At 38.4% G+C, this 24,694-nt stretch overlaps 1 protein-coding gene across 1 annotated transcript in view; it reads right to left on the reverse strand.

Annotated features, from left to right (window-relative positions):
- The window catches only part of LOC143215955 (uncharacterized), a 90,062-nt gene that overhangs the window by 60,288 nt on the left and 5,080 nt on the right, over positions 1 to 24,694 (reverse strand). The window contains exon 2 of the mRNA XM_076438601.1: positions 10,306 to 10,723. Within this exon, the coding sequence (XP_076294716.1) occupies positions 10,306 to 10,618 (313 nt within the window). The 5' untranslated portion in view covers positions 10,619 to 10,723. The remainder of the gene's footprint in view (positions 1 to 10,305; positions 10,724 to 24,694) is intronic.

The following is a 24,694-nucleotide window of genomic DNA, read 5'->3' on the forward strand; positions in this document are numbered from 1 at the left end:
ATAATTTCGAATATCAAAAAAGGATGGCACTCCACATGCGCGAGCCTACTATTTCTGATAAATCACGTTCCAACCATACGCTTTACCCAAGCTTCCCCGGCCCGCCCGTACCCTAAGGAATCCACCAGTTGTAGAAGCAACCCCTGGAGGCCGGGATTCGATTCTACCTAGTCAACCAGGTGTAGACCGAACGGCGGTGGCGCGGAATAAACATATTTCTAGGCGATCGTTGGCCGAGCATCAGGCCATAAATAAAACAAGAAATTCCTCGCGTTGGTCCGTCATAAATCGCGGTTCCGCGGCGGCGTTCGATGGCTCCGAGGATCCAAGGAACTCGGTTCGATCGTAAACGCAACGCGCATGGGAATACCCTTAATACCATCTTGGCTAGGAGAGATGCCCGATGCTGAACTTTCGATTTCGCGGCTCCCCCGCGTTTCCGAGGATTTATGCAAATCCCAAAGCTCCGCTTACTCCCGGTGCCAAGGAGCCGCTTGAAAATCCCCGGCCAAGCTGCACGACGTACTTCTGGTTGTAAATCAACGGGTTATGCGGCGGGAAGGTAGCGAGGGCGCACTTCCGCCCGACAACGAACTGTCCGGCCTGCCTCTCCGGACATCTAATGCCTGATGACTTGTTGAAACTCCACATTAAATTCTTTTCTACGCGTTACATAACCGCAGAAAGCCGTACCGACGCGCCGCACGATGTTCGACGCTATGTACAGGGTGGTCCAGTGCGTACTTGCACTTCATTAGGAGTGTTCAGAAGGTTTTAGAAGGTTTAAAAACACTTTATTAACCGGAGCTTGTCGGTATAAAGAGAACTTCAATATGGCAGTAACAGTTTCTTTTGTAGATGAAGGAGTTTCGGAAATTTGGAGGTCAACTTCATTTTTTTCAGTAGAAATGTATTTATACAGCTCATGATTCTCTGTAGAAAAATTAATAATTTCAGAGATATTTCAACTTCGCTTCTGTCGAATTCTGCAGATCTTATTTGTGTAAAATAAAAGAAAAACTTTTTCAAAACCACGCTTATATTAAAATGCACTAAAAAGGAGAAAATAATATTTTTCCTGGTTCTCCATAAAATACCGAATCCAGTTAAATTAGTTCAAAATTTCTTCTGTTATAAAATTAGTGTCGGAATAGATAGAAAACTTTAATATAAATTTAAATAAAATCATGCCATTAGTGACTATAAAAAGATTACGTCAATATAGTTTAGCGCTCCACGCTTTTATTTTTAAAGTCACTAATGTCATGATTTTATTTAAATTTATATTAAATTTTTCTATCTATTCCGACACTGAAATCACAACAGAAGAAATTTTGAACTAATTGCTTAAAATTGTGGGGAAAAATATTGTTAATCATTTAACTGGATTCGGTATTTTATGGAGAACCAGGAAAAATATTATTTTCTCCTTTTTAGTGCATTTTAATAAACGCGTGGTTTTTAAAAAGTCTTTTTTATATATTTTATTTTCTACTTTTATTGTCATCGGAAGCAAGTGTGTATACAAAATTTCAGCAAGATTGGACTATGGGAAGAGATTTAAATGCGATTACAAGATTTGACGGATACAACAACACGGCAAGTTAATATAAGCGTGGTAAAAATTGTTTTCTTCAGTTGCAGAAGACGGCAGCCTTGCCGGTCCAAAGTAAAATTGACTTGAACTAACAACTAAACAAGAGAGCAAGGTAGACTATGCAACAGGCTGCAAGAGGGACAGTTACTTTTATAAAGACTCCAGGTAGGTAGCAATTATTTTTCGAGTGCCGTACCAAGAAAGATATATAAACTTCCGTATGCTGGGAGCGCCATCAACGTGTCGGAATCTAATATTATAAGACCCTCGGTTAATGGGCAATAAGAGTCAATGCCGATTAACACTCGGCAGCACGAAACAAATTTCGTTCACGGACACGTGGGGCACTTCGAGGAAACGAGCCACACGGAAGAGTATACGGCTTCGAAATAACGCGCATAATAAAACGCGGATCGTTCGTTCTCCGTTCAGAATTTCTGTTGAAAAGCGATTCCGTCGGCCGGGAAGGCACTCCCACGGTTTCGTGGAGTCACGAGCGCGCTTTCACGCGATATCTTACGTAGCCACCAATAAAGATAGAACCTTTTTTACCGTTGTATCCATCGAGTAACGCTGGATCTCCTGCCAGCATAAAGGTGGACTTCCACCGGATAACAAGGAGGGCACATCGTTTGTTTTCGACGAACGAAAAGCGTAGGCATTGACCGACTGGACAACTAAACAGAGACGACTGTTTGTTCAATCAGCTGGCGATCCTCGTTTCCTGGTTCCTTATGCAACGCTGCGCTCGAATTTATGGTAATTGTTGCGAGTGCCAGATTGAGACTTGTGTCCCCACTCTACCTTCCCCTTCTACGCTTTCCTCACGCTTCCGCTCGGTCACGTGACGCGTTTCGTCTCTGTCGTGCAGAAGGTCACGTGACTAATCTGATACTGGCAGACAGAGGTTAACTGTTTCCCCTCAATTCCGGGGATTCCAAATGAAATATACAGTAAAGTTCACTGTCCGCGATCGATTACGTGATCACTAGAATGCGGATCTTTATGCAAAATAAAAATGTTTTGCATTGATTGTGGGAAGCAGAAATAACATAAAAATTGATTACATCTCTTAACAACTTTGTTATATTAAAAGTTACAATACAACTCTTGAATTTTTTAAATCTTGTACTGTTTTATATTTCACCCAACCAATTTCTTCATAAATGCATAAAGATCCGCAGTCTAGTGATCACTGTCCTGTGCCTACCCACTCCGCTGTCATGCTGTCCTTCTCTACGTTCGGGTTTCTTTTGAACTCTCGGCGCGGTAGACACAGCCATAAAAAATAATGTCGGTATACGATCACTGTCCGTGCAGAACACAGGCTGTTGGACAGTAAACGCGACTTTACTGTAGTTAGTTTTATATTAATATTTTCTTTCGACATGATGAGTTTTATCACTGTATTTACTTATATTGCTAACGGAAACATTTTGCGTTAGGTACATTAGGTGTTTAAATAATGCCCACATTTAGTATCAGTAAATAATATTAACATTTGAGTGTACTATTGCGGCTGATGGGATCCCACTAAAATGTATTAATGTAATAATTTGAATAAGTTGATGGATTGATATTTTTAAATTCCTTAAACGTTTCATTAAAATGAAAAAGTTCTGGATTCTTTCCAGGCGGATGCATACATTATCGATGAAAGTGATAAAGCGTCTGCCTCGATCAGCATGATCAGACGCTTGCAATAAGCAGTAAAAGTCGATGTTTGCCAAACGTTAATCGAGACTTCGAGACCCTTGAACCCGGTTCGACCTCGCCGCGCGGTCTTCTGTCGGTGATGGCTGCTTATCGTCAATTAACATTACGAGAAAGATTATTCTGTCAACGAGGATGTAATAGGCGGTGCAAAAGATTTATGCCCGGGCAGAGCGAGCGGCATAATTGAGCGCTTAAGGGTTGCTTTCGAGCGTGGCTCGGAGAACGTAGCCATTTTTCCAAGGACGAGCGAGAGCCTCTTCGTCGATGCAGCGTCGTCCAGCCCCTTCTTCGACTTGTAATTAAATCCTCAAGGTGTATCGATCGCCGGCTTGACACGAATCGAGGCGGTTCGAAGCGAGCGTGCTCGTTGCCGGAGCGAGTGCGCGCCGGTTCGAGCGCACGATGGGTCTGGAACCGCTCGCCGATTGTTATACGGCTGATCTTTGTGGCTAGATTAGAGCAGTCGGGACTTCGTTAGCGACCCATTGTGAACAGATGTGATCATTATGCGTCTACTTTGCATAAGTTCTTGGCGGCGTGGGAGGGGAAGCCGAGTTGGGGATGAAGAAGTGGATAAAGCCTGCGCTAGACAGACGGCGCAGTGTTCGATACAATGAAAAGCTCGATTTTCCATGTATTAAATCGACAAAAATTTTTCTCCTATGGTAAGGGTACCAGTTATCGGATATTGAGTGACGACTTGAAAGTTTTTTTATTAATTTGAAGGCATTAATTTATTTTGCATTATTTGTGATAAACGATTGATCGTCAACCTTTTTTTCTGTATCGTCAAATCTTTCTGGACGATTTTGTTAAAAAACAAAAGAACATTAACGAAGTTTTAATCCAATGTTTTTGGTTCTATTTACCGGACACAAGAAACTGGATAACAATTTCATTAATTAATTTTTTTATGCCGCAGCACAGTAAAATCATTATTTTATTATCCTCTGGTGTATTACACTCTCTTAAGATTTTTAACTAATGTTTTCTATATCTTAAACAAAAATTATTGTGATACTTGTGATTTCTATACGAAGGGGAAACTTCAATTTTATTTGTCAAAATAAAGTATTACATAGTAGGTACTTCATGTTTTATGTCCGATAACCGGGTCGGGCACGGTAACTGGTACCTTTACCCTAATACATTGTAGTTTCTAATACTACCAACAACTAAATGAATTTATTATTAAAGATCGATAATTTGATTCTTATAAATAGACACATAACATTGTGACACATGCACGACAGAGACGAAGCGCGTCACGTGACCGGGCCGTGGAATAGCGTCATAGAAGGGGCAGTAGTGGGGATGGAATTTGCACAGTTACGGTAGAGACCTCAGCGACAGTTGCGGAGGTAGCACTGTAGTCTTCTACGGAATTCGAAATCGGCTCGTAGCCGTCGCTTCATCGCGACTGCCGCGATCTATAAATAGTGAAGGAAAGTATGAAGCAATGCGGCGCGGCGGATACCGCCATGAATTATAATTTAATATCCATATTCGCGGCGCACTGCGTACTCGCGCGTGTCCGCTAAAACTGCGGGTGAATGTGCGAATCTATCTAGCGATCATTCCCCAATACGCACACCCTCGCTGATCAACGGACACAACAGGACTTCTATTATTCAACGGAGTGGCCGCGGCGGAGGTGGTCAGTGACATATGTACGGCCGCGAATAACGGCCCCGTCCTCTCATATTAGCATAACGCCTGACGATACTTTTTCAATGAAAACGCATGAATTACGTATGCGGGACCGGGCGCAGCGTAGGCTGAAATTACGCTGATGCCGTAACTCCGCTGAAACGGTGCAACATTTTTATTGGAGACCGGGACCAGTCTTCCTGGATATCTCTTCCTTCCACCTTCCTTCCCACCCTCGGCTTCTGACGGTGCCTCGTTCTTTCCTGTCATTCCTGATAGACCCTACCAGAGCACGTTCGTTCAACTGCTGAAGCTCACTCGTACACTGACAAATCACAAGTGACGTCACACGTCAGAAAGTGGTTCTGATCGGTAGATCTTTTAGCAGCTAGATTGGTCAAATAATCTTCATTCGAAGATTAGTCGAAGAGGTCACTGTCCTTTACGTTCGGCACATTATAAAGAATGCAGTAGTACCTCTTTCAGAACTGTCACTCGATAAACTCGGCCGTACGACAGGTTCCCGTAACTCGTTCCCGAATACAGTGATATCCAATATTAATACATTATGATTGTTTAAACATGTTTAAACAATGATTAAAGACGGAGATGCACCACTTTTGCACCAATTTTTGCGGATATTTTTGAATTTATCTCAAAAAATAAGGGTCCAGCGAAAAATTGAACTATACCACGCGAAAGAGCAGACTTTTATCTTGAGAAACCCCCCTGTGAAGTTTGCATGGTCGACGTTTTTACCGAACCAGAAAGCAAAATATCTTCGCCCGACATGCGTTGACGCCAGTGGTGCTCTTCCACTAGCGCGGTCGTTCGTCGGGATACGGCGCGGCGCGCTGCGATGAAACGGCGCGTGGCTATAAGCGCGCAATTATTATTTTATTAAATGTTATATTATTGTTATTTATTATTTATTAGTATATTTATTCTGTATAAATTATTTTTGTATTTTTTAATGTTAGTCTCTCGTTTATAGTATATTTAATACAAAAAATACCTTTTGTAACAAAAAAATAATTTATTCACACACTACACTATTACACTATTTACAATGTTAATATATATGTGTACACTATTCAGATATAATACACTATATCGATTTAATATGGAGCAAACTATTTTAATTATGTATTTAAGTCAATAAAAATAGTCCCGTTTATATTGTGTTTGGACTTATTTTACTCGGAAGAATCTCGAGTGTTCATTGGCACTATAATTACAATACATAGATAAGACGACAATTACTGAAAATAAAATTTTTCAGTCACCGCATTGCAGACTTTCCTTACATTGTATGTATTCCGTTGTCCGTAGACCGTCATTTATTTCAAAATATGTATCGTGTTGGTTCTTAAGAAAACTGATGCCAGAGTTCAGTTTCGGCTTTGTGTTTGTTGAAATCAGTCGTGTCAAGCATTTCAAATCTGCATTGCTACGTATAAAACTTCATAAAAAACATTTATAGTTATTTATAGTATTTTAGTTGTTCTGTATATAATATATGTATTTTAGTAGTGTATTATATCTGAATAGTGTACACATATATATTAGCATTGTAAATAGTGTAATAGTGTAGTGTGTGAATAAATTATTTTTTTGTTACAAAAGGTATTTTTTGTATGAAATATACTATAAACGAGAGACTAACATTAAAAAATACATAAAATAATTTATACAGAATAAATATACTAATAAATAATAAATAACAATAGTGTAACATTTAATAAAATATTACATTTAAGTAAGCTGACATAATTGCGCGCTTATAGCCACGCGCCGTTTCACCGCAGCGCGCCGCGCCGTATCCCGACGAACGACCGCGCTAGTGGAAGAGCACCACTGGCGTCAACGCATGTCGGGCGAAGATATTTTGCTTTCTGGTTCGGTAAAAACGTCGACCATGCAAACTTCACAGGGGGGTTTCTCAAGATAAAAGTCTGCTCTTTCGCGTGGTATAGTTCAATTTTTCGCTGGACCCTTATTTTTTGAGATAAATTCGAAAATATCCGCAAAAATTGGTGCAAAAGTGGTGCATCTCCGCCTTTAATCATTGTTTAAACATGTTTAAACAATCATAATGTATTAATATTGGATGTCACTGTATTCAGGAAAGTCTACAGAATCGTTTGCTGTAAACAACAATTCAATATCTTTTATAATAACATCACAATATTTGTTTAAAGTTGAAAAATATGTTTTTTTTTCAAAGCCATGATTTTCAAAAACTGGACGTATAGGAAAAAAATTAAAACCAGATTCGGAATCAGCGCAAAAAACTCTATAAGAAGGACCCAACAGTATATTGAAATCACAAAAAAAGTTGAAATTTGTTGGACAGTGTTATTTATTAGGATTACCTCGGTATGACTGGTCAAAGATGACCGTTCGTATCAAATGAATTTAATTTTATGAGATCACCTTACAATGCGCGTTTCTGCAAACGCGCGGAGATTTATGCGAAATGAATTTATACTATACACACGGGTAATAGTCCTTTCTTTATCAGCGAGTATTATCAACGTCTACATTCCTCTTTGTGGATCAAATCTGGCATTGAATTTACATATTTACTATTTTATTGGCTGGTAGAATGAGAAAAACTCAGTTTATTGAATATTTCTTTATATCACTCAAAATAATCTGTATAAGAATAAATTATATATTAGCAAAAGTGTGTGTGTGTAATATTACAGGGTTCAGTTACCTTTTTGTAATCATAAATGCACGGATAGAAATTTTTGTGAAAATGAAATTCAACACAATTGAATCATATGGCTCAAACGAAAAATTTAGAATAGAATAATTACGCAAACGTCATATTATAAGACTCAATTCTTTACTTTTAAGTCTTTTAAATTCTAAACATGAAAATAGAAATTTTCTTTTGAAACATAATGTTCAATACAATTAAATAGTCTTTAATATAATGAAATGATGTGTGTTGATTATATTTTTTGAGGATAATACTTGTGTATTAATTAGTATAATTAGTTTGGAATGCAATTTCCACAAAGGTGATAAAAATTGAGGGAAATGTCATGGCAATTCTTTATTCGATGAACATGAATTATGACACCAGTTAACAGGATACAATGCTTCTCGATTAACATATCTATCACCCACGAGATCTTAACGATCTGTAATTACATACGCGTCGAAATGCTTACCGCTTAAATTGTTTAACGAGCGTTCTGAATCGCGTGTGGTAAATCAGTTTAGTCGTTTCTCGTAAACGATCACATTCAATTATTGACGGTTCAATGACAAACCTAGCATATTTTTGTGAATGTTGATTTCTTGTAATATTTAGTACACAAATGCGTAGTTTTTTAGTTTTAGAAATTAATTTTTGAATAACCAATATTCCTCTTTCGATCAAAAATATAAATAATTCTGTTTTACTTTTGACTACTGTTATTTCAATATTCGCCTTTTATACACCAGAAACGTCATTGACCTCTACAATTATAAAATAAAAGTATCACTGCATTATTTTTTGATCGAGACTACAAAATAAAAAAAAAATAAAACAATTCTCTATTAAATGTCCATAAAAATGTGATTTGATATAATCTACAATTTCTGTTACATTATACCGTACTCGAAACAATTTCCTCGCGCATTCGGTAGCTAAGAGAAATAATAGCCAAGAGAGCGAGCTCCCGACATTAAAGGGTCCGACAAAAAGCCGGTCGACCGGTTAACAGACGGAAAAAGAACTAACAAAAGAAACCGAAGAAGTCGAGGATAAAAAAAAAATGAGAAGGAGACAAAGATGGAAACTGCAAACGTTTTCATCGATCAAAGGAACAGTTTATTAATCGGCGGCTTTCTTGGCCGCGATCTTGTGCAAGCAGCTGCAATGCCTTTAATCCGAGATCGAATTCCCGATAGGATTCGCGCGCTCGATCGATCATCGCCGTCGACGTGATCGATATATCGACACTCCTAGCCGGGGCCGGTCAATTCTATGCAGTTATGGATACCTCGCGGTCCATTAAGCGCCATGCTTTAATGAATTTCTGGCTGCGCGGCTATTGGCTTTCGCTTTTTCTTCGGCGCGGCGTTTTGACGGTTCTCCTTGACTTGATTTATCGGCCGCCGGGAAAAGTTCCAGCTGCCCCGAATACTAAAAGACACACCGCGCGCGCGCGCGATTCAAGAACGATAGAAATCTCGATCGGCCATTTCTCCGATCGGACCCTACACTCGTATTTACAGATTGTATGGATAACGAAATTCCATCGCGTCCACGGATTCAGTATGCACCACATACTGGTATTGTGCACTGTGCTCGCCGAAGCTGTCCGACTGAGTTTTCCAGCTCGCATTGTGCTCGCTCGCGGGACACACCGCGTAATACGATCGCTATTGTTCTCGGGTACCGTTGACGGATTCTCGTTAAATTTTGAGATACCATTGCGACACGGCTGTAAATTGTTGTACTACACGCTGCGAGAAATTGGCTAACGGCTGTAAAATACGTCGGGTTATTATAGAGCCTCGTTCGACGCAGACATGGGCAAATTTTATTGGAAATGCAAGTCAGAAATAACTATTTGAAATAATAGCTATTTCACATTCCGCATTTTATTTCGATATTTCTTTATTTTTAGTTTGTCCAGAGAAATTATCAAGCTATAAGTTAAATATAATAAATAAGTTGCCATTTTGAAGCAAATGTTCAATGTGTCTGAAAGAGATCTGCACGACATCTGTGCAGATTTTATCCCAAGACTAAACGAGTTGCATGATGAAACTGTTTTGTTTTTAATTTTTCTTTCATGAAACTTCTATGAACGTGTCAGTGGCATTTTTCTGATTAAAATGAAACGTCTCATCGTGCCTCAACACTTGTTCTTGCAAATATCACCAATAATCTAAAAAAAATTGCGTGACAAAGAGAACGATCGATATCACAAACGTGTCAACTTCAGCATGAAATCAAAGTGAACCCCTCCAGGCCCTGAACCTCGCTTATCAACTTTTCTCTGCGCATGTTCGATCGAGACTCTATAAAAAACCAATTTCCATAGACTTCTAGGAACTACTTTTCTTCCTGCAGCTCGATCATCTTCGACTGAATGTGGACTGAAAAACACTAATAAGCGTTCGCAAGTGCCAGTGAAATACGTAGAAACCCTGAAGATAGTTCTAGGAACTGGTGGGGATAGCGTGTGACTACTAATAGGTCGGTGTGCATACGTATCCGCCTGAAGTATTATATAATTTCCCTTTCGCCCTAGCAAATCCAGGATAACCGATGTCTTTGCTACTGGAAGGTTCAACGAAGAAGTGGAAGAACATAGGAGCTAGGTACTCACCAGGGTATCCTTCTGGGATCACGATTTCCGGTCCAACTTTAACGTCGTGACGGTAACGGTGCATCAGCAGGGTAGCCGTGACTCTGAGCGATCGTTGCTGTTGTTTGTACAGGAGTATCGGCCTGCCACCAGCGCCTTCTACCCTAACCACCCTCGGCAACGAGAATCTGTCCAGGAACTCGCGAAGTGGCATAAATCCGCCACCGGAGTTCGCTGCCTCCGCGGTCGCCTCCCGGGAGCTTGGCAACGAGTCATCGCCTGTCCCGGTGACTTCACCACTCGACAGTGTCGAAAATTCACCACTCGACGACATCGTCACACACTGGCCTTTCACGGTCCCATAGACACCGGATTCACGGACTTCGACGGAGAACGGTGATAAGACGGTTGCGCGTTTCACCACGGAAGTCGGTTCGTCCTGGAAAAGAAGAGGGACGTTAGGACACTCCAAACGAGCCTCTTGTACACTCGCGATCCCTGACAGTAAATGCGGATTTACTCTACTATGTGCAATCGCTTCAGCCAATAGTTCACCAGAGCATCAATTAACACATTGTCCTGTGTTAAATCAATGTGTCCTGCACATTACACCAATTAAGTTACATATTGGGTACGGGAATAAGTTTCCGTCCTTTTTTGAAAGGTCTATGTCTAAGGGCGGATTTATAGTGGAGCAGCGAGGTGAGCTGTGCGGTGAAAAAAAAGAAAAACAAAGAAAATACATATGTACTTTTTCATTAGTATGTGTCGAAATGTTGTCACGCATGTTGGTTTGTTTTCACCGCGCCGCTATCATCGATGCTCGCAGCTCCACTATAAATCCACACTAAGCTTCAAAACGCAGTTAGTGGCAATTGTTTCGAGCGTGAACAACAGTCAATTTTTCGCGTGAGAAATGTCGACTTTTGTTGCAAGTAAGCAGCATTTGCGGGAAGTCATGTTGCATTATTTTGTTTTAAAGAAAGGTGTTATATATTTACTATATTATATTTATTATATATTTACGGGGACTGATGTTCCATCAAATACAAGATTTCGACGTAAGAGACAAAGATTGCGATGGTGTGCCAAAAAATTCGAAGATACAGATGTGCCAGCATTACTTGATGGAAATCCACGTCAAGCACTTGCAGAACTGTCAATTGAATTAAACGTCGATCGATCTACTGTTGAAAATCGTTTTCACGCTATGGGAATTGTTGATAGGCTTCTTTTCAACAAAAAGGGACGGAAACTTATTCCCATACCCAATATTATTATCACTTTATACAATATCCATTAAAAGATTTACTCAACTTTATTTCTTTGAGTCCATACTATCTAAAAAATGACTAAATATTTGGATAGATACATTCAAATACATTCATTTAGTGCTCGGTAAACACCTAGTGTTGAATGTTCCTCACATAACTGTTGAGATAGAACTAAAAAGTGACTGTTCCTTTAGAAATTTCGCATTGACCTCGACCAACGAGTGATAATTCTATGATTACCAACGGAAGACTCGAAGTATGATGACACAAATCGTCCCATAATAAGGACATTATGCTGTACGTGAAGTTCCAGGTGTATAACTAGTAAAGCATCATGAAATACATTAATACTTCTTCGTAGATCATAGTGTTTTTCTAGAAATCTCGACCACTGTAGATTGAGGATATTAGTGAACGGCAACGCAAATTTACTAATATTACGAGTGAAATGTGATGGAGAGTCAAAGGAAAGCTTAGATCCTTGACGGAAATATGCTAGAGACAGGTGCAATTGATGCTAGAGACTCATGCACGTGCATGCGTAGATCACGTAATAAGGTCGAAAAAAGAGAGAGAGCGTGCAGATCTAGCTCTGACAAGATACATAAGTAATCACGACACGCGTGTAATTATCAGATAAAAATCTAGTAGCAAGTAGAGATTTTTTTTGCTTTTACTAAATATTCCATTTCTTCTTTCTTTGAATCTTTTTTTGAATATGAATTTTTAAATGTGTAGAATATTTGCACTTTTCGTTAAAAATGAACCTAAAAGTCGGACGTTTCATAAATGTTACAACCTAATCTTATTTTTGCTGATATTTTAGGTGCAACCAAACGTCAGTTAGGTCTAAATTAGATCAATCGTACATGTTTTCATTAATATGATTTTGTGTGTACTAATTTACATGTATTTACTCTTTAGGAACATATCTATTGTGTGTATACACTGCATACAACGCAAAACAAATTGACCGTGAAATTCAAAGACAATTTTGCGGCAACTTTTTCTGCAGATCTTCATCGATCCGAAGATGTAGAGTACGCCTATGGCAGCCAAGACCCTGTACATACAGGACTCGATGTATTACTTTTTTCAGAATCAGTGAAAAATGCGTCAACTCGATGGAAGAAACCGAACGCATCCACGCGTGCAAATAGCGTGTAACCGATCGTGCAATCCAGAAATTCGTTCGTTGCACTCGATTACAGTCGTCTCTGGAAACGAAACGGTTAAACGCTGAAAATGGTCCCTCGCGCGGAGACTCTCGCGCGGGGCCAATAAATCATTGTGCGAGCATTACGCGCTGAATAATATCAGAGATGAGAGAGAGAATAGTGTAGAACGAGAGGCCCTTTCTGCCGATGGAATTCGTTATTCCGCGAAGCGTGGCAGCCTTGACAGTGATTCGCCGCCGGCAGAGTGTGCCTCTCCGCTAACGAGTGATTATACTCCGGAGCGGCTTGACGATGATGGTGATGATGATGAATTTATGACGATGATTATCTCCCGTGGCGTACCGCTGTGTCGCCACCGGTGTTTGTCTTTCAGACGAGGAGGCACCGGCCTGAAAAAACGGCCACGGAATGATGGAATGAGTCTGGTTCGCGGTTGGTTAAGAATTGTTCTTGCGAATGGTGTTGACACGCAGCAGCTCGCTGACAAATTAACGGTAATTGATTGGAACGGCCGAGTATCGATACCCGCGAGTCGACCTGTATTTACGCGGAATTGAATTTTTCGCAAATTCCAATAATCTATTAGCTGCAGACACGAGTCCTTTTCGGTTTATGACAGCGCTCGGATTTACTTACTCGCGACGGCCGACTTTCGAAGGCTACGCCCCCTTGATCCGGCCACGCGTCTCGCTCCCCGTGGCGGTCCTAGTTTGGAGCTGCTCAGGCGCGTTCCATACTCGCTATTCGTGGCGTCTAGGAGAACTAGGGCCGCCATGGGGAGCGAGATGCCCGGCCGGGTCGAGGGGCGTAGCCTTCGAAACTCGGCCGTCGCGAGTAAGCTAATGAGTAGAGGTGTGTGGGTTCTCGAGTCCCCAGATTAAGACTTATGTCTCTCCTGTACCTTCCCCTTCTACGACGCTATTCCCCCACGCTTCAACGTGACGTATGTCACCTGACTGACCCGGTACTGGTAGAGAGGGGCTCACAATATTCCCCTCAATTCGAGTCAATTCTCCTGATCTGGCGGCACTGCCCTTGCTCCTTTACCGTCCCGCGAGACTTCTTGTCAGGCCCAGACAGCAATTCCAATCATTTATTAGCTGTAGACACGAGTCTTCTTCGGCTTATGAAGTATAAGCAAAATTTTGATTGGTAATGTGTAGAGGTATCCGGGTTCTCGAGTCGCCAGATTAATACTTATGTCTGCTATCTACCTTCCCCTTTCTACGAAGCTATCCCCCACGCTTCCCCCACGCTTCCGCCACGGCCCAGTCACGTGCGCATTTCAACGTGACATATGTCACCTGACTAATCCGGTACTTGGAAAGAGAGGGTAACTGCATTCCCCTGATCTGGCGACTCTGGTTCCCGAGTCTCGGGCAATGCTGGGCCATCCGGAAAGTTAAAATCGAAAATTAGATTAGCAAGTCACACTCATGTGCTTACAAGCTTTTGGGACCTTCAAACTTGATTCAACTATTTTCCGTTGCTTTGAAACCACAAAGCAGCAATAACCCTCATCTTCTACTACATATGTAGATCATACGTTTAGATACTGTGGCTTTCTATTTACTTCTTCACCTGTTCCTTTAATAGACAATAAAATGCTTGAATGTTATTCACAGAATCGCGTTTGCACACGCAAGGATTAAAGAGGATGATAATGAGAATTATCTGCGATCCAGCTTTACACTTTGTAACTTTTCTGCAACGATCTATTCAATCTTCTAACGATAGCGCAGGGAATCTTGATTGCAAGCCCCGTTCAACATCTGCTGTTCCATGAAGGTGAATTGAGAAGCGTCTTCGTCGGATTCGATCGAATCTGCGCGGATTAACAAAAGTGTTCCAGACTACCGGTGCAAAGCCGATTCCCCGAGTCACGGTAAGTTCTATCATCGTCTAATTGATCTAAATTAAATTCTAATAATCCCGGCGCTAATGCGAACGGCTTAGCACCGGACGAGCCAGGTTTCGAACGTGAAAAACGCAGTTTCCTAGGTGACTTGCACCTGTACCACAGCAGCATCGAACGAGCATCGCATACGAATGACAAGAATTAATATTCCAGCTGTGTAAGATATGATGTGCGGAGACTCCGGGGCATTATCCACGGTTCCGGTCATGAATACGCATGACCGGCCACTCTTTTTTTCTCTTGGTTCACCCGTAAAACCCGAGACGGGGTCCCGTTGCCTCCGCCTTCAATCCTCTTATTTGACTTGGAACTCGTGTAATTGCCCGCAATAATGGCCGTTTAATTGCCCCGCGGGACCAAGAGCGCCACCAGTCAATGTAACATGTCTACTTTTCAGATTTTACTGCGTTGTGGTCCTTGGACGCGAACCGATCGCGCAAAATGGCGCCGGCTTTGTTCTACACGCTTCACGATTCAGTATGCCGATTGGGTTCGGTCAAACATTTCGTATTCCATTACGGGGATGCGGTTAGGCTCCTGTCCTCGCATACGCGATCCGCTGTTTTAGAAACTTTGACCCTCGAGGCGGCGCGTTGCTCGGCTGTCGGCTACCACGTCTTCTGTTCCTCCATTCTTTTGTTTCACTGGCAGCATTGACTTTGGTAGGAAGTAATTAACCCGTATGTCATTACTAGACTGCGGATCTTTATGCATTTACAGCGAAAAATTGAGTAGATGAAATTCAAAATTGTTGAAAAATTTTTTTTCTCTTTTTTTCTTCTCTATTAAAATCATTAACGAAAGAAAGTAAATTTCTACTTCTTGCAATCGATGCAGACAATTTTTATGCATAGTCAAAATTGTAATTTGTCAAGGCATTGTGTAATTGTAAGGGCAGTTGTTGAAAATTCTCAATTATAATATTGTGGCAAATTACAATATGTACTGTTTGTACACGACTGTCGGACATTCCGCAACTACATTCTTACACACCGACATTTCTATTTCATTTTAATAAGTTTAGTGAATATAATACAAAACTTCTTCTTCGTTCTTTTATAAAATCCGCAGTTTAGTCATTACGAAAACATACTGTTCTTCGTAGTTCTTCATACCTTTTTCTACTAAAAATGTTGGTTTAATTATAGTTTGTATTATAATAGTATTTTGTGAGTGAAATCATAAATAATATTTGCTATGAACAAACACTATGTTCCACATTTTTAAATACAAGATGTCCCATTAATCAATAAATGCGATTCGTTATTTGAAAAAATGTTTTATACGAACATTTCTGTGTTCCGTGGGGGACTTAATCAAAAGACACATGGTCATCTTTACTTTTCAAATAGAATTATATAATTTTTCCTATTCAGAGGACACTAATAATAATAATAATATTAATATTAAGACAAAGTAAGAAGAACAATATTAAGATAAAGTAAGAAGAATAATATTAAGATAAAAGTAAGAAGAATAATATTAAGATAAAGTAAGGTCGAAGTACAGTTACCCTATTAATACAAATGTCCTTTTGCATCCAGAAAATTATAAACAACAAAGAAGTGCTAATCGTTGCAGACGTAAAGAAAGTTGTAGAACAAGGTGTTAAATCAATAGAGAGAGAATAACAAATGAAAGCTGAAATTAAGTGACACGTGTAGAGCCTGAACGAATTAATTGGTCTGCGATCAGTATGATTCGTCCTAGCATTCGAAATGGAGTATTGGCAACCGTCCGCGGTCAAATAAAAGAGCGACCAAGAAAAAGGAAGGTTTCCGCAGCAGGCGCTTGATATATCGGGACGAGTGAAAGTTTCGGATTTAGCAATTTGCCCGTTAGCAGCGTAGGTACACCGGGTTGGAAACGGTCGATGCGTTCCGCGAGACGGCGCGGTATTCCGCCTTGTCCCTGACGTAATTTCACGCGGAACGCGTCCGCGTCCGCGCGGAGAGCCACGCGGAACGACTCGAACGGATTTAATTAACCGCAGGAAAGTCGGCACGCCGAGCGTCTTACTTTCTTGCGGATCGCGATTGTAATTAACGAGCACGCGGCGAGAAAGAAAACGGTAATATTATTTTTAGAGCTGAAGCCGCCTCTGAATTTATGATTTCGATGCGTTTGATATTTTTCAACGAGTTCCGTGAGAACGAAGCCACCGTCGCGTCGCGTCGGGATACCGGCAAGCCTTTTAATCGGATCGATCGTCTCGCGAGCGTGCACAACCGTGTTCCACGGATTCTTTCGAACACGTTGCTCTGTCAGCAGAGGGTAAATTACGGTTTCTCCAACAGTATATCGTACACGGGCTGTTTTACTTTCGATCGTGTGTACTTCGAGGATCAAGTGTTTTATTCGTCCATGGAAATACAAATTCTATTTGAACTTGTACTGGGTGTGTACAGGCTGTCCCACAAATGGGACTTACTTTCTTGAGAGGGATGATTTTCGAGGACATTTGAAGTAAATTTTTCCTTTGCGAAAATGTTCTCCGCGGCTTTGTTGAGGAGTTATTTACCCTTAGCACTCGAGTGGCGGCTATCTGAGGCAGAGTTGGGCATTAATCAATTAAAATTTTAACCAAAATTGATTGATTAATGCGTGCGATTAAGAAATGTAATCATTGAAAAATGGACGATTCATGAAGTTAATCGTCAATCGTTGATTGAAAAAAGAAATCATCGAAAAATCGGAGACTGATTTAATCAATTGTTGAAGTTAATCGTCAGATGATCTAACCATAAGTTGTAATAAGGACGGAGAGAAAGACAGGGAGCGGATATGGAGAATTGACAGAAATATATCTCAAGAAAAACTCAGTTTACATTTTTTTCAGTATGCATACAGTTTTGATTCCGTAATTCAGCTGTTAATCATTAATCAATTATCTGATTAACGATTACAATTGAAATGAGTGTAATCGTTAACCGCAATTAACGACTAAAGTAGGAGTTTAATTGTTAATTGCGATTAACGATTGGAGTAGAAATTTATTCGTCAATCGTTGATTAAATTTTTGCCCAACTCTGCTCTGAATCGCCACTGTTTCCAATTACACCTACTCATTTTTGTCATAAATGCATTAAATCCGTTGTTTACTTATAAGATATGTGTACTCTGGAAATTTCATCGACATTGTGATTAAATGGTTTACTAGTTACAACGATTAAGAATCGTTATATTATATTATTTTTATTATTACATATCGTAATATTACATTACATCGATTTTTTAGTTCTTTTTAAAGTGACACGAGGTAAAGGTTTGCTGAGAACTTTGAAAGAAAAACTCATTATAAGGAAGTAATATAGATAACAATCTAATAATCGCAATCTGATAATTATTATCGTAATTATTTTTCTATATGCATTAATCAAGTAATTGTTCCCGAAGCAGGTAAATGTACTTGAAACGGATACAAAGTTGCTTCCACTGTAGCATAATCATGAGAAACAAGCACGTTAAAAGGAAAGAAGCGTCAATTGTTGCTTAACCAAGGACGTTCACACGTCCTCCTGAAGGAGGATGCAATAACGGGTCAAACGTTCGAAGTTTAGAATATGAAAAGGTATAACAATGTAGTAAAAGCGATGTTATGAAATCTGTGGCGATATTTTCAATTTTCAAACGAATAACTAGACAGCGGATTTTATGCATTTATGGCAAAAATGAGTAAGTAGGTGTAATTTAAAAGAATTTCAAAATACAAAGCATTAGAAGAATAAAAAATACATTTATATGACACTCCAGTTTGTTGAAATTCCGGTGGAAAACTTTTATTTTACATCAAGATCCGCTGTCTACTATTAACCGTTGATTTACTACTTTGATAGTAGATCACTAGATCTATAATTTATAATTATGTGATAATAATTAAGCAACGCATATGTAAATTTAATAATTAATTTAGCTACTTCATGCACCTCTTCTTGAGGTGAAATTCTTTATTTCATTTGAACAATTTCAATCGGAATCAGAAAATATTTGGAAACAATCTATTCGATTTAAACACCAAATGAAAATAAATTTGTTATGTATTTTTCAACGATTACCTTTTTTAATCGTACACATTAATTAATCAATCTTGGTTAAAATTTTAATTGATTAATGCCCAACTCCGGGCTAAAACCGCTTAACCCATTTTGCAAAGAGTTACTCTGATTTAAAATTTGAAGGGTACTCAAGCAACTACGCGAGTCATTTTATCCCGAGCAAGTCTGTCGGATTCAAACTAGCGGGAATACGAACGCTCGAACCGCGTTGAAATTTGTGCTTGTCATGCCCACGATTTTACGGCAGATATAATACTCGAAACATAACGGATTCGAAGATGTACTACATCACATCGGTCGCCAAGTGTTAATCGTGGGAGAGCGGGCGTCCTCGTGTAATTAATTTCTTTCGTGCTACATGGCAATTTCGCCGGGGAAGCTCGGCGCGCGCCGGCGATTACGCGTGTTACAGATGACAGACGCCAGCCGATTACACCGGTCCGGCCAATACCAAAAAAGGAACGTGCCGGAAAGTGAAATGGCTCGCAGGCTGATTTTGCGAGAACGAAAGTGTTTCGAAAGTTTCGCCGATCGAAACCGGCTGCCCCTGAGCAGATAAACTTCTTTGTCCGATAGAAATTCAGTCCAATTAATTTCGTGCATTGACCCCCTTAAAAATTCCATTTAATTCGATAACGAATTTTCAGTTATGAATTATCTTTCAATCCTTCAGATAATACTATGTAGGCATTTACACGGTGTATAAAAAGGACATTTGTAAAAAAAAGTATCTAACGAAAAACATTCTTGTTGAAATTTTAAATTAGAGCTTTTTTATGGTGTATACAATACTTATTTATTCTCGTTACAATGTACAGAGTGCATGGAAAACAGTGGGTTAGGTCATCAGGTTAGGGTCATCCGTCCTAGGAGTGAATCTACACCTCGGGATCGGTGGTCATTTATAAAAGAAGTATCTAACATAGAACATTGTTGTTAAAATCTTTAATTAGAGCATTTGTATGGTGTACAAAATATCTATTTATTCTCATTAGAATGTATAGAGTGCATAAAAAGCAATGGATTAGATCATCCGTCGTAGGGGTGAATCTATACCCCTTTAGATCGGTGGACATTTGTAAAAAAAAGTATCTAACATAGAACATTGTTGTTGAAATTTTAAATTAGAGCTTTCGTATGGTATACAAAATATTTAGTTATTCTCATTAGAATGTATAGAATGCATGAAAAGCAATGGATTAGAATGATTAGATCATCCGTCCTAGGGGTGAATGTACTCCTCGGGATCGGTGGACATTTGTAAAAGAAGTATCTAACATAGAACATTCTTGTTGAAATTTTAAATTAGAGCATATTTATGGTATACAAAATATTTATTTATTCTCATTACAATTGACTAATGACATAATGGGAAATTGACAAAATCGATCGTCAATGCCTAATAGATATTATAATGAAGATAACTGTAAAATTTGATTGTAATCGCCAAGGTAGAACGCGAGATATCTTGCATACCGTTTTGAAAAAGACGCAACTCTGAGAAAAACGCGGTTAAATTTTTCTTTTTTTTGAAAATATTACTGTGTCCTAATACCTCGGCGTTCTCCGGCGGCTTAGGCGACGTACTTGACAAGGACGTCATTGGATCATAAATAACGCCATTGACGACCGAAGACAATAAAAAGGTATTTCCGTGACAGTTTCCCCACTCCTCTACCTAAAGTCCTTCCGGCACACCCTCGTCCACTTAACAAACGCTATGTTTCCCCACCTAAATCCACCCTTAACCATTCTCGAAAAAACCGATGTGACATTTGCAGTACTATTTTGATCGTGGTCGGAGTTACTTCGTCTCGTTCTTCATTAGTGATTGTGTAGAAGTGTGGTTTCGTGCTTCGAAAATAGCGCTTCCATTTTATGACTGGCACAGTTATTAAGACATATTCGCGTAAATGGCAGTGTCCTGTGGATTCGACGGAGGAACAGAGGATTCTGAAAAATTGGTAAGTACCTATGCTTTACGTTAGTATGTATTTCATAGTGTAGTTCAAAGTTTTGCAACTTCAAATTTGTGATCTGAAATGTTCCTTTGAATTTCGTTTGTCTCGAGACATTCACACGATTATGCTCTCAAATTTTGTTATACACCCTGTTCATTACACGAGGAGTAAAACTAAATTAATGAAGTCGTTTCTCCATATAAAATATTAAAGTGTGTACAAAGTAAAGATACATAATTATAATAATATAAAACTCTAAGTAATTATATGAGAAAATTTATTTTGGTAACGTCCAGATCCAGAACATTGAAGTAAACTTAGATAAATTACACTGAAAATAAATTTACATTGTTAAACATAATGAGAATTCTTCGTTATAATTAAACTGCGGATCTTTATGCAATGATGACTTTTAAAAATGTTCAAAAAATACTAGGATATAAAATATGACAGAATTTAGTACGAATTTAATTTATTCAGATCTAAAAATGCTAAGGCCATGGAAACTAAGATTTTATTTGATTCGAGTTTCTCTTAAAATTCGCTTACAAAAATTGCCAATTACATAAACATCAGCAGTCTAGTCATAGTATTATTTTTCTCTCGATTTAAAAATTTCTGGTTGTTCATAATAATGTTTAATAATCGTATGCTTCCTTACAATTTAATAAAATGATTATGTCAGGTATCCCAACAGTTACAACGCAACATAGAAGCACTTGGAATGATTCTCATAATTAAAATATTCAACCAACTGCAGTTATTGAATTTTTATGCAAACAAGGTAACATCAAATGCCATTATTATTACCCAATTTTAGTACATGACGATATCAATGAAAAGACTGGCTTGGTATAATAATATATCTCGCATTTCTTGAGAAGTGTATATTCAAATGTACAGCAGTGTATGTAAATGTGGAGAACATTTATATTATAATTTCGCCATAATGGCTTCCAGTTTTGCTGGTATAATGTGCTCATATCCGACATGCCCTAATGATGTTGCTACACTTTCATAACATAAAATATTAAGGAACTTTTAAACTAGTCAAATATGATTATGCGGTGCATGGACTGTGGATTTTTACAGAATTTATAATTGAGAAGAATTTTCAAGTGGTAGCAAAATGCAAAGTCGAGGAGAGCTTAATACAATTTTAGACAAGTTATGGAAATTTCATGTTCCTTTTGGCAGCTAGCACAAAAAAATGAAACAAAATCTATTTTGAAAAAAACGAAATTAAACTTTTTATACAAATAACATACCTTGAAAATATTTATTCAAATGCATTACTGTCCTGTTTAAGTGTTGGCACTGTTAGGTGCATTTGTTCAATGCATTATAACAGTTATCAATTAGATAAATTTATTTCTATCGCTCATAACTAGACTGCGGATCTTTATGCAAAATAAAAATTGTCTTCATCAATTGCAAGACACAGAAGCCATATAAAACTTTCTTTCTATTTTCAATAATTTCAATAAATCGAGCATAACATACGGGCGTTGTTAAATTATCTTAATGTTTTTACTGTTTTATATTACATCCACCGATTTTTGTCATAAATGCATAAAATCCGCAGTCTACTCATAACAGTTGTCGATGGAAGAAATTTATTTCGATCCCTCATAACAATTGTCGATGAGAGAAGTTTATTTCGATCGCTCACAACAGTTATCAATTAGAGAAGTTCATTTCGACCGTTCATAACAGTTATTGACGAAGACAATTTGTAATAGTTATTATTAAATAGAAATTAAATTATTTCATAAATTTTTTATTCCTAAAATTAATTGCTACAATCAAAATTCAATGCGACAAACAAACAGATTTCGTGTTGTTCTTTTGGTCTGTTGATTCGTCTTGTTGTACGAAACCTTCTCGATGAATTTCACAGGCTTGCACCACCCGAAAAAAGAGTAGACGACTCAATAATTAAATAAGCAACCAAAATGAATTTTCTCATCAATAATTATTATGAACAAGTGGAAAGAAATTCGCTCATCGATAACTGTTATGAACGATCGAAATGAACTTCTCTCATCGATAACTGCTTTGAGCAAACGAAACAGTTTTTCTTCATCGATAACAGTTATCGAGGAGGATCCAATTTTTTGGACACTAATAACTGTTATTGTAACCAAAAAGTATAAAAATCGATATGTTTTAATAATTTTGTTCTTCAAATTTGTTTCTTTATATCTTGTCTACATTACCTCAAATTTCAACGATAATCAACTTTTTATTAATGATTTTTATCGTAGAAAATTTTAGAATAACTTATTCTTGGTCCCTGGTTACTTCTATAACAATATGTCGGCCGAACGCAAAAACTTATCATTGCATCTAGCGTTATTACGAGCATAGAAAAATCCTTATGTATAAGATAAGTCTGATGTTTGAAAGTGCAACGTGTTCGCAATAAACAGTCGGTCATTTGCATATTAATGCCCAAAGAAAAAGCGAAATCCTGCGCCGGCCGGTATACACTTTTACACATTGGCGAGCCGGCCATTTTTCCAGACTACCTTGGCCTCGCTCCACAGGACTAGAAAATTCAAAATAAACTCGTCAACAGGCTGTGATAAAGTGTTATCCTCGTAAAAGTGCAAACTTCACTGTACGAGGCGGTTCTCGTAAAGGACGAGTTAACTCGTTCTACCCGGTGGAGAAGTTAAAAGCCGTCGTGCAACATTTTTGCTGTACGTGCACGTAGACACGTACGAACACACACAAGCCTTGGCCACGGGTTTGTTTTTCTTTTAGCGAGGAACATCGCTAATTTTTCACCGTATCCCTGCCGTCATAATGGGCGCCTTTAATAACTCCCTTCACTTATCCTTATTAATAACCCTCTATTTTATGTCCTGTTAAATATCTAATTTCCATTTTTCTCTCGCCACGCTTGCTCGCCTCCGAGACAATCGCATTCGTCTCGCGAGAAAGTTGGGAACTGATCAAATGTGCTCTCATTCGCCTTTTAATCCTCGAGTGGTGGGTCCGGTTTGACCCGACTTCATAAACGGTCCGATTAAATTCGAATCTTTTAGTACCAAGTTTAAATTATTGGCTATGGTTGTGTAGAATAAGAAGTAAATAAATGTAACAAACAGCTGCCACTTTTAGACACTTTATTTATGAGATCACAATTGGTTAGGTTACTATAGGTAAAGTATTTCTAAAAATTTGTGTGCTTGTTTGGCTATATACCAGAATAGCACCCTGTAATTTTCATGCAATTTATTATTATTTAAATTATTGTTTGATTCCATCACTTTTTATGGCTGCCATGATGTCTCGATAATGAATTGCACAACCCTCTTCAAATTTTACGTATACAGTAGAGATCCCTTTATCTTGTGAATTAAAATAATGCAAAAAGATTTTAATAAAACGACTGTTATATAAAAATGAAATTCACTGGAATTCAAATTTTTCAAGTATCAACTATCGTCAATATTGACATAATTTTAGTTCACCAAATAAAAGGATCTTTACGTGTACAATTTGAAAAAGATTAAACAATTTATTGTTGAGATAACATGGCAGCCATGAAAAGTGATATGCTATTGAAATCGTACAATAATTTAAATAGTAATAATGACAGTTGCATAAAACTTACACAATATGTTATCTCAAAATATAGCCAAAGATATATGCAAAATTTTATTTATTTAAAGATAAAAATCTATAGAGATGAAATAGAAAAGTGAAAAAATTACAATATACTTTCGACTCACTAAAATGATTAAAAAAGGAATACATTTCTACTTAGTCTCCGTACTAATTGCTGATAATAGGACAATTTTTACAAACTTTTTGGGGAAATTTTACGCCGCATTCTTATGATGTTACACGCTTCCGAAAGTAGAGCACGTATTTTTTAATAAGTATAGTTCTCAGAGAAATCTGTAGCAGCATTTCGACACTTCCTCGGCATTTGAATTGAAATTGCACAGTGTGTAAACCTAATTTCGTGAGAAAGAAGGCAAAATTGATGATATGATGCAACTCTGCAGAT

The sequence above is a fragment of the Lasioglossum baleicum genome, chromosome 14 (assembly GCF_051020765.1).
Source record: "Lasioglossum baleicum chromosome 14, iyLasBale1, whole genome shotgun sequence".
NCBI lineage: Eukaryota > Metazoa > Arthropoda > Insecta > Hymenoptera > Halictidae > Lasioglossum > Lasioglossum baleicum.